The sequence below is a fragment of the Nerophis lumbriciformis genome, linkage group LG30 (assembly GCF_033978685.3).
Source record: "Nerophis lumbriciformis linkage group LG30, RoL_Nlum_v2.1, whole genome shotgun sequence".
Lineage (NCBI taxonomy): Eukaryota > Metazoa > Chordata > Actinopteri > Syngnathiformes > Syngnathidae > Nerophis > Nerophis lumbriciformis.
In genome coordinates, this window is record NC_084577.2 from 30,785,329 (window position 1) to 30,800,086 (window position 14,758).

Genomic DNA, 14,758 nt, shown 5'->3' on the forward strand with positions numbered 1-14,758 from the left:
TTTTGAATTTTACTATGTTTGTGATTGCACATTTGCGTACATTTTGGGACAGAGTTGTTAGAACGCTGGTTTTCAATATATTATTAAAGTTTGACTGAACTATCTGACTGTTTTTTTGACATTCACTTTAGCGCAGCGTTTTTTTGACATTCACTTTAGCGCAGCGTAGGCGCGGCTTTTAGTCCGGGGCGGCTTATTGGTGGACAAAATTATGAAATATGTAATTCATAGAAGGTGCGGCTAATAATCCGGTGCGCCTTATAGTGCGGAAAATACGGTAACGCACGTTGTGTAAACAATGCACACCGAGGCACAACACACGGCATGCTAGCAGCTAACGGGCTAAGATAGACTGACCATACGTCCTCTTTTCACCGGACATGTCCTCTTTTGCGGAGCTGTCAGGGCGGAGTTTCTTAAATGCCTCAAATGTCCGGCATTTTGAGTTAGGGTTGCGTGTATTTTCAATGTACGTTCAGTTTTAAGAAGGGGTTAAAAACAAACAGCAGCATTGGTGAGGGAGGGGCAGAGACAGAGAGAGAGAGAGAGAGTTATGATAAACGCGCATGCGTCGCCAGGCTCTGCTTTTTATCCATAGATTTATCACATTTAATTTTTTATTATCTATAGGTGTCAAAAGTGTGCCCCGGAGGCCATTTGCGGCCCACAGCTAATGTTTTAAAGGCCCACGGCACATTCTAAAAATACTATTAAAATAAACAAAAACATAACAAAAGTGAAATAAAAAAGCTTAAAGGTTAAATTTAATTTAGAAAAAGTTGCAATGTTGACTAATAAAACAAAGCTGTTTTTTTTTCTTTCAAACTGTCATTGCTCAAAACATAATATTGAATCAAAATCAATGTTATTATGAATTATTGACCTATCCAAGGTTCCCATTAATTCACATCAAATATTCCACTAAGAAAAATATTTTTGGTGGAAGATTTTGCAAATTTGCTAAATAAATAACCCAAAAATTAATATTTTGTTGTTTTCTTACTGTACCGAAAATGAACCGAACCGTGACCTCTAAACCGAGGTACGTACCGAACCGAAATTTTTATGTACCGTTACACCCCTAACATTTAGTAAACACAATCATAGAGATGAACAGTCGTCAGCAGTTAGCATATATGACCTACATGTCTGTTACAAAATACTGTAGCAATAAAGAGTAGGGTTGCGACGGTACTCAGCATAATCTTGCACGGGACAATCCCACTTTATTTATGGGGAAACAAAAAAAAAAGGTGATATTAATCGAGATGGAACGATATGAAAAATAATTACGTAATCATTTTTTTGCTATTTTGCCAGCTTTACTCCACAGTCGTCAGACGTCACATAAGCCGGAAGTGAAACAAAGTGATCACCCAATTTTCTTAAAACGCTTACAAATTAAAATAGAAAAAGATAAACATATTTAAACAAATACAAAAAATATGGCTCTTATGAAGCACAATATATTTAATGTTTTCTCTTTTATGTGGCTATATATTTATTTAAAAAATACAACTTAGTTAAAAGATTTTATTGTGTGTGTCTAAGTAATTTTTGAGCACATTCTAAAATACCCGTGATAACGGTAACCATTTTTTTTTTATTGTTTTGGTTATGTATATTTGAGGGTCCCCCACCTCCTCTTTAACAGAGACAGAACCTATTTCATTGCTTTCGGTTGTGATTTTTTTTATTCAAGTGCAAAATGTAGCTAATGTAGCGTGTATGTTATTTTAATTGTTTGGGTTATCAACTTGGATATTTAAAAGTTTGCATTCTAATTACAATGTTAAAATATATGAGAAATACAGGTTTATTACATTTGAGGGTATAATTGCATTATTATTATGCATTATCATTACATTAGCATACATGCCAACTTTTGAAATCAGAAAAACCTAGTAGCCAGGGTCCAGGGGCCGCAGGCCCCGTTAGGTCCAGGACAAAGTCCTTGTGGGGGGTTCAGGGCCCGTCGCAAAATTATTGATTGCATTCAGACAGGTTAAAATGTTGCTAAAACCATCACTTTTCTATCAGTTACAGTGACTTTTCAAAACAAAAATATTACAGCAAAAATCATATGGGTTGATTGACATGTTTATTCTGTAAGCTAACTTCAATAGTTTGAAATTATTTTGACAGTTAATGCCAGTTATCCTGTCAACCTTTCACAAGACTTCAATTTGTTAATTGAAAGTATGAACAGTATAAACACTTTTTACCGTAAACAAATGGTAAAACAGTACTAAACAATTCCATTTAAAAAAAAATTGGTGTCATTATTAACTTTCTGTCCAAGCTTGTATAATCTACTGCCTTGTTCAATTGTAAAAAATATTCTGTGCCTAAAATTCACATTTCTATCACAATTATCATACTGTAAACATGGTAAGCTAACTTCATTAAAATTAATAGTCCTGTCAATAGCATGGAATTACAATTCAAATGTAGTTTTTTTGTAAGCCTTTCAAAAGAATTCAAAATATGAAAAATTAATGAAAATTAATTTAAGCCATCAGACACTTGAAAAGTGGCACATCACATCTCTAATGTAATCATTTGAACTTTTCAACAGAAATAGCACTGCAAAAATATTAAGGACATACTTCTGTATTTTGGTAGTTATGCTGTCAACATTTAACAAGATTTCTTCAACTTGGACTTGAAAGCATAAATAGTATAAACACTTTTAACAGTATAACAGTACTAAACAATTCCAATAGATAACATTGGTGTCATTACCTTTTTGTTTGCTCAATTATTGCCTCCGTAAATAAAACTTCGGCATTCATCACATCCAAAGAATCTGTTTGGGCGACGAAAAACGTTGAAAGTTTTCCACTTGTATCGCTAGCAACGGCATTAGACTTGTGTTTTTTTGTCCCAACGTGGTCTTTTACATCGCTAATTCCTCCGTGTCCGATCGAAAAATCTTGTCTGCACAAGGTGCAATTCGCGTAGTTTTCACCCTTTTTGGAACGGATAATTATTCCCGGATAGGCTTTTGAATATTCTTCACGGAATGACTGCAGTTTTCTTTTCAGTTTAAGACTCGTATGCGATTTTTCTCCGGCTGATTCCATGATCGTTCGCTCGTTTGGAAACAATGGCCTCGTGCTTGGCAGCGGTGCTATAAATAGCCTCGCGCATGGCATTCGGAATGGCTCGACAGGAAGTTACGGGAAGCAGTGTCGATTGTCATTGTTGTTACGCGATTTCGTGAATGAAACTTTTTAAAAAATAAAAAATTTTAATTAATGAAAAACCGTATTTTTTATCACTGCAACCGTAACCCGGAATAGGTTGATGAAAACCGTACTAATTACGGGAAAACCGGAGTAGTTGGCAGGTATGCAATACTTTCACTTCTATGATCTATTGTCAAAGTATAGGCTCCAGACTTGAAATTGGATCACGTATAAGGCCGAAAATCAGACCGGAAGCCAAAATTGTTAATTGTGTTATGCCTACTTACCGGTAGTTATTTAACTCATATTTTGAAGTACTTCAATTCCTAGATTGCTAGAATGTACAAATGCATTGTTTTTGTGTATGTTTTCGATATTATATTTGTAAGTACTGATTTGGTTGTAGAATCAGTTGAAATGTGAACAAGCAGAGCAGTTACCAATGGTCACAGGTCATGTGCGTACAGTAGATATTTGGTACTGACCGCTGAGGTACTCCAGGATGAGGTACAACTTTCCACCCGTCTGAAAGGCGTAGATGAGATCCACAATAAAAGGATGCTTCACCTCCTCCAGGATGTTCCTTTCTGCCTTGGTGTGGGCCGTGTCCTTGGCGTTACGTACAATCATTGCCTGGCGCACACAAAGGCAAACAAGTGGTTATTCTTCTGCACTCGAATGCTAAATGTTTGAATGACAGTCAAGAATCTTCAAAGCATTTCTCGTACAGTTAAAAGGTTTTATGATGGCGACTGTTTGATTGTGGAATGAAAATATTTAATACCAATCGGAGGTCACGCAGCCAGGGAAGGAATGTGTTGGGCTTTAGGGGCTTTCCCCGCTCCACTTCTAATTACCGGTTACATTAATCCATGAAAATATAGAGAAGCTGCAGAACGGTCACGTTTTAGTATGTATTTTTCCCCCTGACTCTACAAACTGGACGATCGATCATTAGCCTTGCTCACTGGGACTTAGGCAGACTTACACATCGCTTGCTGTCAACTCGGTCCTCTCTGGTCCGTCACTCAAATATGTCCGTGTGCAACATAAACAACGATAACAGCTCCTCTTGTTATTACAGGATGAAGAAGAGTGAGACACCGCTTTAGTCCCCTCTCCAGGGTAAATGCTGTCCGTTATTATTACTTAATCAAACTACTATAGTTGTCTTAGATTGATTGTATTTGTTGGTTTATGCAAGTCATCTTTGTCAAAGAACACAAGAGCTCACCCACAACCTGAATCGAACACATGAGTAATCATCATCACAGGAAGCTGGCGCAACTTGGGACCACATTCTTACCTAAAAGGTGGCAGGTAAAACAAGTTCTGGCTGGGAATGAGCTCATCAAGTCCTTCTAGAGGAAGCATGAAGCTGAAGCTCCAGAGGCAGGAGAGCATGCTAGCGGTGCCAAGGCTGCAGCACACATTGCAAAATACTAACTAGCCTGCAAATTTTACACAATATTGGCGTCAAGCTAAAATGCCTGCAAAGTTGTAGCTTTTGGAACCAAAATGTCCCCTTTTATGTAAAATGCACATTCATTGATGTTCTAACGGTAAAATGTGCACAAAATTGGAAAAAACTACAACATGTAATTCCTCACTTGTTTGCTTCATTATTTATTTTTGATTTTTCTACAGAAATGGTGCTCAAACGCTAGCTTTTGAAGTTCCATATTGGTGACGTCATTAAGAAAAATACCTCCTTCCTCATGGACATGTTACAGGGTTTCCCCTACATGTAAACCATCATGTCGAAACGCCATGGCAAGATTACCGCCGCCACACCTTCAAAATAGGTTTTTTCTTTTTTTTTAAACATGAAAACAAATTTAAGTGATATATTGTATTAATGGATATACCGTATATATTCTATTATGTACATACTATTGGCTATACCAGGGGTCGGCAACCCGCGGCTCTAGAGCCGCATGCGGCTCTTTAGCGCCGCCCTAGTGGCTCTCTGGAGCTTTTTCAAAAATGTATGAAAAATGGAAAAAGTTGAGGGGGAAAAAATATATTTTTTGTTTTAATATGGTTTCTGTAGGAGGACAAACATGACACAAACCTCCCTAATTGTTATAAAGCACACTGTTTATATTAAACATGCTTCACTGATTCGAGTATTTGGCAAGCGCTGTTTTGTCCTACTAATTTTGGCGGTCCTTGAACTCACCCTAGTTTGTTTACATGTATAACTTTCTCCGACTTTCGAGGACGTGTTTTATGCCACTTCTTTTTCTGTCTCATGTTGTCCACCAAACTTTTAACGTTGTGCATGAATCCACAAAGGTGAGTTTTGTTGATGTTATTGACTTGTGTGGAGTGCTAATCAAACATATTTGGTCACTGGATGACTGCGAGCTAATCGATGCTAACATGCTATTTAGGCTAGCTATATGTACACATTGCATCATTATGCCTCATTTGTAGCTATATTTGAGGTCATTTAGTTTCCTTTAAGTCATATTAATTAAATTTATATCTCATGACACACTATCTGTATGTAATATGGCTTTTAATTTTTTGTGGCTCCAGACAGATTTGTTTTTGTATTTTTGGTTCAATATGGCTCTTTCAACATTTTGGGTTGCCGACCCCTGGGCTATACCAAGTACGAAAAACAGCTCAAATATCATAAAAAAAACAAAAAAACGCGCATCTAAATCACCTGTCAGAAGAACCTAAACGAGTTGACACCCGGCAAAAGTAAGGAGAAAGTTGAAGAGAAAGGTATTTTAAGCTAATTAATGCATTTTTTGTTCAAGCCAGTTTAAATTACGCTAAATCTTTTGACATTACTACCGACAATAACCTCTAACTTTATGCCGTGTGCGTCTTCCAACCTCCATTGAGATGTCTCTGTGTGGAGTCTGCATTTGTCTCCGTGTGTAAGTGGGTTTTCTCCGGGCACTCCAGTTTTCTCCCACATTCCAAAAATATTCATGTTAGCTTCATTGGAGACTGTAAACTGTCCATGGATATGAATGTTAGTGTGAATGATTGTTTCTATACAGTATATGTGCCCCATGCGATGGGCCATGCTAATTTGAGATAGCTTGTCAATGTTGTCAATTATTAAAGATGTCCGATAATGGCTTTTTTGACGATATTCCGATATTGTCCAACTCTTAATTACCGATTCCGATATCAACCGATACCAATATATACAGTCGTAGAATTAACACATTATTATGCCTAATTTTGTTGTGATGCCCCGCTGGATGCATTAAACAATGTAACTTTACCATGAATTGATTAACGTGGACCCCGACTTAAAGGGGAACATAATCACCAGACCTATGTAAGCGTCAATATATACCGTATTTTCCGCACTATAAGCCGCACCTAAAAACCACAAATGTTCTCAAAAGCTGACAGTGCGCCTTATAATATATATATATATAATCCATATACTTTATATATGGATTATTATTAAGATTCATTTTCATAAAGTTTCGGTCTCGCAACTACGGTAAACAGCCGCCATCTTTTTTCCCCGTAGAAGAGGAAGTGCTTCTTCTTCTACGCAAGCAACCGCCAAGGTAAGCACCCGCCCCCATAGAACAGGAAGCGCTTCTTCTTCTACTGTAAGCAACCACCCGCCCGCGTAGAAGAAGAAGAAGCGCGCGGATATTACCGTACGTTTCATTTCCTTTGTGTGTTTACATCTGTAAAGACCACAAAATGGCTCCTACTAAGCGACAGGTTTCCGGTTTCCGGTTCATGAAAAGACGCAATCTCTCCATCCGCACACGGACTACTATTTCACAGCAACTGCCTAAAGACTTTCAAGAAAAGCTGGCTACTTTCCGTGCATATTGTAAAAACAAGATAGCTGAAAAAAAGATCCGGCCAGAGAACATTATCAACATGGACGAGGTTCCACTGACTTTTGATATTCCTGTGAACCGCACTGTGGATACAACGGGAGCACGTACGGTGAATATTCGCACCACAGGGAATGAGAAGTCATCCTTCACTGTGGTTCTAGCTTGCCATGCTAATGGCCAGAAACTTCCACCCATGGTGATATTCAAAAGGAAGACCTTGCCAAAAGAGACCTTTCCAGCCGGCGTCATCATAAAAGCTAACTCGAAGGGATGGATGGATGAAGAAAAGATGAGCGAGTGGTTAAGGGAAGTTTACGCGAAGAGGCCGGGTGGCTTTTTTCACGCAGCTCCGTCCATGTTGATATACGACTCCATGCGCGCCCACATCACGCTGGTTTTTAATATATTATTAAAGTTTGACTGACCTATCTGACTGTTTTTTGACATTCCTTTAGCGCAGTTAGATGCGGCTTATAACACGGGGCGGCTTATAGGTGGACAAAGTTTTGAAATATGCCGTTCATTGAAGGCGCGGCTTATAACCCAGGGCGCCTTATGGTGCGGAAAATACGGTAAATACTGGTATCATGTGTGTATATTGTATCTACTGATGGAGTTGTGTTGTAGAAAATGAAAAAAGAAAAACAAAAAAAAAACCTACTGTTATAAAAAGACAGACACCAATAAACGTATATATTTGTATATATTTTATGAATAAAATGCCAGCCGATAATCGGTTGTTCTCTACAAATAACTTCACGGAGGACAGACTGGAAGAAAAGGAAACCTGACTTCGCTACACATCTTAATGTAAAGCCTGGAGCTCTGCTGACTATCCGTGAATCACATACAGACTTGGGAGCTTAACGGTGTTACGTTAGCTCATATTGCTAATGTTTGTGTCCACCTGTCCCACTCTTTAATGTTACGTTTCTATTACGTTGGACAAGAGCAGAGTAGGGATGGGCAATATGACCTAATATATATATATATTGCAGCCTCCTGCGATAACGATATATATCACCATATATTATTTGGTATATAAAGGCTCTTAATTTAGCTGCTGACCTATGCAGCAAAGCCAATGTGTATTAGCATCAAAATTGCACATTTTTGGGAGAGTGGAGTCTTACTTTACTTACACTAGCGTTTTTTGAGTCAATTGCTTTATTGGCATTGAAAATTGCAACATTACCTTGAGATAATGTAGCATCATTGGGAGGACGGTTGAAATTCGGTCGATGCCAAAAAAGTACCGGATTTGCTACCCATCTCTACTGATGTCAAACATTAACAAAGAAGAAATATACACCTACCTTTTTTAAGACTTTCATAGCAAATATTTTGCCCAAAGCAGCTCCAACTACTTTTCGAACTTGAAACACCTGCACAAACAGGGAGACGATTCATGAGCTTGTCACATGATGAGTTACCACCACCATCGGTGCCTCACATACCTTCCCATAGCCGCCTTTCCCCAAAACCCTCAGCAGCTCGAAACACTCCGGTCTAATGTTCTCCGTCCCTTGGTTGACGTTGTCTTCTGATATCTCGATCTTCTCGCAGCCTTCCATGTTGCTGCAAAGACACGTTCCATAAGCGTTGTGCTCATGGCATCCCAGACGAGGACTGATATTCAATACTTACAAGTCAAATCCACTGCACTGGTCCATGATGTCATTGATTTGTGCCTAGAAGGAAAAGCAGAAAGTGATGCGACACGAAGGAATCGAGGCACTGCGGCAAAACAAGTGCGCAGAAAGCACAAAGTGACTTTAATGTAATGTACAATAGAGTCGACCTATTATCGGCGCCGATATTTGGCATTTTGAAATATAGGTACAGGCCTTGTTTATCGATAGCAGCCTTTGTTGTTTGTTTACAACTACATGAGCAGATACAATACATACACATATATTAGCATTAAAAAAATAGTGAAGTAGAATACATCAGTGTAAGTTCCCTTCTTGCTAAAGTTTTAATTACCGTATTTTCCGCACTATTAGCCGCACCTAAAAACCACAAATTTACTCAAAAGCTGACAGTGCGGCTTTTAACCCGGTGCGCTTTATATATGGATTAATATTACGATTCATTTTCATAAAGTTTCGATCTCGCAACTTCGGTAAACAGCCGCCATCTTTTTTCCACGGTAGAACAGGAAGCGCTTCTTCTTCTACGCAAGCAACCGCCAAGGTAAGCACCCGCCCCCATAGAACAGGAAGCGCTTCTTCTTCTACTGTAAGCAACCACCCGCCCGCGTAGAAGAAGAAAAAGCGCGCGGATATACCGTACGTTTCATTTCCTTTGTGTGTTTACATCTGTAAAGACCACAAAATGGCTCCTACTAAGCGTCAGGGATCCGGTTCATGAAAAGACGCAATCTCTCCATCCGCACACAGATTACTATTTCACAGCAACTGATATTCCTGTGAACCGCACTGTGGATACAACGGGAGCACGTACGGTGAATATTCGCACCACAGGGAATGAGAAGTCATCCTTCACTGTGGTTCTAGCTTGCCATGCTAATGGCCAGAAACTTCCACCCATGGTGATATTCAAAAGGAAGACCTTGCCAAAAGAGACCTTTCCAGCCGGCGTCATCATAAAAAGCTAACTCGAAGGGATGGATGAAGAAAAGATGAGCGAGTGGTTAAGGTAAGTTTAAGTTTACGCGAAGAGGCCGGGTGGCTTTTTTCACGCAGCTCTGTCCATGTTGATATACGTATGTTTGTGATTGCACATTTGCGTACATTTTGGGAGTGAACAGAGTTGTTAGAACGCTGGTTTTTAATATATTATTAAAGTTTGACTGACCTATCTGACTGTTTTTTTGACATTCCTTTAGCGCTGTTAGATGCGGCTTACAACACCGGGCGGCTTATAGGTGGACAAAGTTTTGAAATATGCCGTTCATTGAAGGCGCGGCTTTTAACCCAGGGCGCCTTATGGTGCGGAAAATACGGTAACTTAACAATAAATATTACTCATTGTCAATAATTCTCCCTTTTTTTATATTTGACAGGGTATTTATTTAGGTTCTTGTGAGACTTGTCTCACCCTCCTGTAGTGCTGGTCACCTACAGTACAATTCCTCTGCCAACCAGACAAAACTTTCATTTATTCCCTTTTTTCCTGGTGCCTTCCAAGTCCCGTCTTGTTTCGGTTTTTGCTCCTGCAGCCATCGAGTCGGTCGACAAGTAAGTAAAGAAGAGAAGGCAGCAGCTCACACATTCTCATACTTTTTGAAACATCCAGGAAGAAATGATGTCAGCCTGCTCAAAACAATGTCTCAACTATAATCTGCGTGAAGCCCAAAATTGTTTTCATTTACATGTTCGCAATTCTTCAGCGAGGAAACCTTACAATGTATTAAATCCATAACCTGTTATAAAATTGTATAAAATGGAGTAGATGGTGAGTTATCGTGTTGTAGAGCAATGTCATATTTTTACCACTTTTTCCAGATTTTCTATATTTTCACATGCGTAATTAAGGTGTTTGATGTTTTTTGCCGCTAAATTAACCACATTAGCGCCGCATAAAACGTTATGTCGCTACTGGTCCCACGTTTCCTAAAAAATAATGTTAAAAACACAACTTAAAGCCAACTATTCATATTTAAATAATTTTACTGCAAATGAATATCAACATCCTTGACTACTAATAATCAGTATTGGTAATAAATCCATTATAGTCGATCTCTACTCTAGAATCAGAATCAGCTTTATTGTCATTACGCAAGGTAACGAGATTGAGGCCATTCCATACAGTGCGATGTGTGCATGCTAGAAAAACAATGTGCAAATATATAAAAATATAAAAAATGTAGAAGTGCAATGAATATGGTGTGAAATGAATATATACATGAAAAAAACAAAAACAAAAACAGGGTGGTTGGTGGAATGGGTTATTGCACCGAAGAGAAGGCAGTTATGAGGGACAATGGGGCAGTCCGTTCAGGATGGTTATGGCCCTGGGGAAGAAGCTATTCTTTAGCCTGTTTGTTTTGGTTTTAATGCACCTGTAGCGCTTCCCAGAGGGCAGCAGGTGGAACAGGTCAGAGCCAGGGTGGGTGCTGTCCTTGATGATGGCACTGGCTCTGTTGAGGCAGCGCCTCAACAGAGCTAACTCAGTGTTTTTCAACCACTGCGCCGCGTGAGATACAGTCTGGTGTGCCGTGGGAGATTGTGTAATTTCACCTAATTGGGTTAAAAATATTTTTTGCAAACCAGTAATTATAATCCGCAAATGTACGGTCTAGAGCTCGGCAGAGTAACTGTGTAATACTCTTCCATATCAGTAGGTGGCAGCAGGTAGCTTTGTAGATGTCGGGAATGACGACGGTGGTTTGCGGGTAAGGTATCAATTGCTTAAACCAAAAACAAACAAAAGGCAGGGTACCGCTAAGAAAAGGCATTGAAGCAAAACGGAGCTAAAACTGAACTGGCTGCAAAGTAAACAAAAACAGAATGCTGGACGACAGCAAAGACTTACAGCGTGTGGAGCAGACAGCGTCCACAAAGTACATCCGTACATGCCATGACAATCAACACCAAACTAGGAGCGCAAGACAAGAACTAAAACACTACACACAGGAAAACACCCAAAACAATCAAAATAAGTCACGGGGTGATGTGACAGGGCGTGACAGTACACCTATATTGAGACAAGAGCTATATTGATGCATGCTTGGTTATGGTTTGAATTCACATCCAACAATTGCGAGAACGACTTTTTACTGTCAATATTGCCCGCCGAGTTTCATTTTTTTATGTTTTCTGCTGGTGAGGGGTGTAACGGTACGTGTATTTGTATTGAACCATTTCGGTACAGGGGTTCCAGTTCGGTTCGAAGGTGTACTGAACGAGTTTCCACACGGACATATTAAGTAGCGTAACGCACATTGTGTAAACAATGCACACCGAGGCACAACACACCGCATGCTAGCTAAGATAGACTGACCATACGTCCTATTTTCACCGGACATGTCCTCTTTTGCGGAGCTGTCAGGGCGGAGTTTCTTAAATGCCTCAAATGTCCGGCATTTTGAGTTAGGGTTGCGTGTATTTTCAATGTACGTTCAGGGTTAAGAAGGGGTTAAAAACAAAACAAATTGTGCGCAGCAGCATTGGTGAGGGAGGGGCAGAGACAGAGAAAGAGAGAGAGTTATGATAAACACGCATGCGTCGCCAGGCTCTGCTTTTTATCCATAGATTTATCACATTTAATTTTTTATTATCTATAGTAGGGGTGTCAAAAGTGTGCCCCGGAGGCCATTTGCGGCCCACAGCTAATGTTTTAAAGGCCCACGGTACATTCTAAAAATACTATTCAAATAAACAAAAACATAACAAAAGTGAAATAAAAAAGCTTAAAGGTTAAATTTAATTTAGAAAAAGTTGCAATGTTGACTAATAAAACAAAGGTGTTTTTTCTTTCTTTCAAACTGTCATTGCTCAAAACATAATATTGAATCAAAATCAATGTTATTATGAATTATTGACCTGTCCAAGGTTCCTATTACTATTATACAAATATTACACTAAGAAAAATATTTATTGTGGAAGATTTTGCAAATTTGGCAAATAAATAACACCAAAATGTATATTTTGTTGTTTTCTTACTGTACCGAAAATGAACTGAACCGTGACCTCTAAACCGAGGTACGTACCGAACCGAAATTTTTGTGTGCCGTTACACCCCTACTGCTGGTGGTGTGCCTCTGGATTTTTTTCAATGAAAAAAATGTGCCTTGGCTCAGAAAAGGTTGAAAAACACTGCCCTACTGTAGACACTAACTCCATGCATTACAATAAAGGCATTATAAAGAATGTAAGGGAGTAAGCCAAATGTGCACAATGTTTACATGAACAATATTGCCATGTTTTCTCCATCTTGTTCAGGCTTGCATCTTTACAGAAAAGGTGTTCACGTTGAGAGCAGCAACAGTTGCCTAATAGGGCAGGGCCCACATCCGGGCAACTGAGCTACCGTATTTTCCGCACTATTAGCCGCACCTAAAAACCACAAATTTACTCAAAAGCTGACAGTGCGGCTTATAACCCGGTGCGCTTTATATATGGATTAATATTAAGATTCATTTTCATAAGGTTTAGGTCTCGCAACTACGGTAAACAGCCGCCATCTTTTTTCCCCGTAGAAGTGTAATGATAGTGTTTGACCACATGGTGGTAGTAAGAGTCTACAAATGACTAGGAACCAATATATAGTATGTGTCAGGTAGGACTCTTGAGAGAGGTACACACCTTGTACGCACGAGTGTTGAAGTAGCGTTTGTAATATGTGATCGTGATTAAAAGACAGTTCTGCAAGTCATCCAACGATGTGTTATTTAAAACAATAACATAACAGAAGAGGAAGCGCTTCTTCTTCTACGGCAAGCAACCGCCAAGGTAAGCACCCGCCCCCATAGAAGAGGAAGCGCTTCTTCTTCTACTGTAAGCAACCACCCGCCCCCGTAGAAGAAGAAGAAGCGCGCGGATATTACGTTTCATTTCCTTTGTGTGTTTACATCTGTAAAGACCACAAAATGGCTCCTACTAAGCGACAGGTTTCCGGTTCATGAAAAGACGCAATCTCTCCATCCGCACACGGACTACTATTTCACAGCAACTGCCTAAAGACTTTCAAGAAAAGCTGGCTACTTTCCGTGCATATTGTAAAAACAAGATAGCTGAAAAAAAGATCCGGCCAGAGAACATTATCAACATGGACGAGGTTCCACTGACTTTTGATATTCCTGTGAACCGCACTGTGGATACAACGGGAGCACGTACGGTGAATATTCGCACCACAGGGAATGAGAAGTCATCCTTCACTGTGGTTCTAGCTTGCCATGCTAATGGCCAGAAACTTCCACCCATGGTGATATTCAAAAGGAAGACCTTGCCAAAAGAGACCTTTCCAGCCGGCGTCATCATAAAAGCTAACTCGAAGGGATGGATGGATGAAGAAAAGATGAGCGAGTGGTTAAGGGAAGTTTACGCGAAGAGGCCGGGTGGCTTTTTTCACGCAGCTCCGTCCATGTTGATATACGACTCCAAGCGCGCCCACATCACGCTGGTTTTTAATATATTATTAAAGTTTGACTGACCTATCTGACTGTTTTTTTGACATTCCCTTTAGCGCAGTTAGATGCGGCTTATAACACGGGGCGGCTTATAGGTGGACAAAGTTTTGAAATATGCCGTTCATTGAAGGCGCGGCTTATAACCCAGGGCGGCTTATGGTGCGGAAAATACGGTACATACGGGTTCTTCGAGCCATAGCAACCTGACTGGCGTTGAAAACAAACCGTCGCCATTACTCTTTAACCTGTCGACCTGCGCTGATTAAACCCGTCATTCTGCCTCCAAAATGCCAAAAAACTGTTGTTTTTGGTTGTGCAAACCACAACTGGAAACAGGGAAAACAAAGGTCGTATTTTGTTCTGCCAAAGCGTGCTAAAAGCCCACAGAGACGAGACAAATGGCTCGCAGCTATACACCGGGAAAACGAGGACGGTTCTCACTGGAGTCCCCCAAAATCCCGGGTCGTGTGTTCGGATCACTTCGTTTCTGGTAAATATAAGGAACAAAAATCCACCTTCTTAACCACAACTTGGCTATACCGTCCATGCTAATGTTGAACCCGTTGAATTTTTACTGAATAACGTTCGACAGCTGAAGTTGTTGTTGTTGCACAACAATAACATACGGTATA

At 39.8% G+C, this 14,758-nt stretch overlaps 1 protein-coding gene across 1 annotated transcript in view; it reads right to left on the reverse strand.

Annotated features, from left to right (window-relative positions):
* rps6kb1b (ribosomal protein S6 kinase b, polypeptide 1b) overlaps positions 1-14,758 on the reverse strand; it is a 37,834-nt gene that overhangs the window by 20,129 nt on the left and 2,947 nt on the right. The window contains exons 2-5 of the mRNA XM_061925902.1: positions 8,678-8,721; positions 8,488-8,608; positions 8,347-8,415; positions 3,677-3,824 (exon numbers count right to left, since the gene is read on the reverse strand). Coding sequence (XP_061781886.1) covers positions 3,677-3,824; positions 8,347-8,415; positions 8,488-8,608; positions 8,678-8,721 — 382 coding nt within the window. The remainder of the gene's footprint in view (positions 1-3,676; positions 3,825-8,346; positions 8,416-8,487; positions 8,609-8,677; positions 8,722-14,758) is intronic.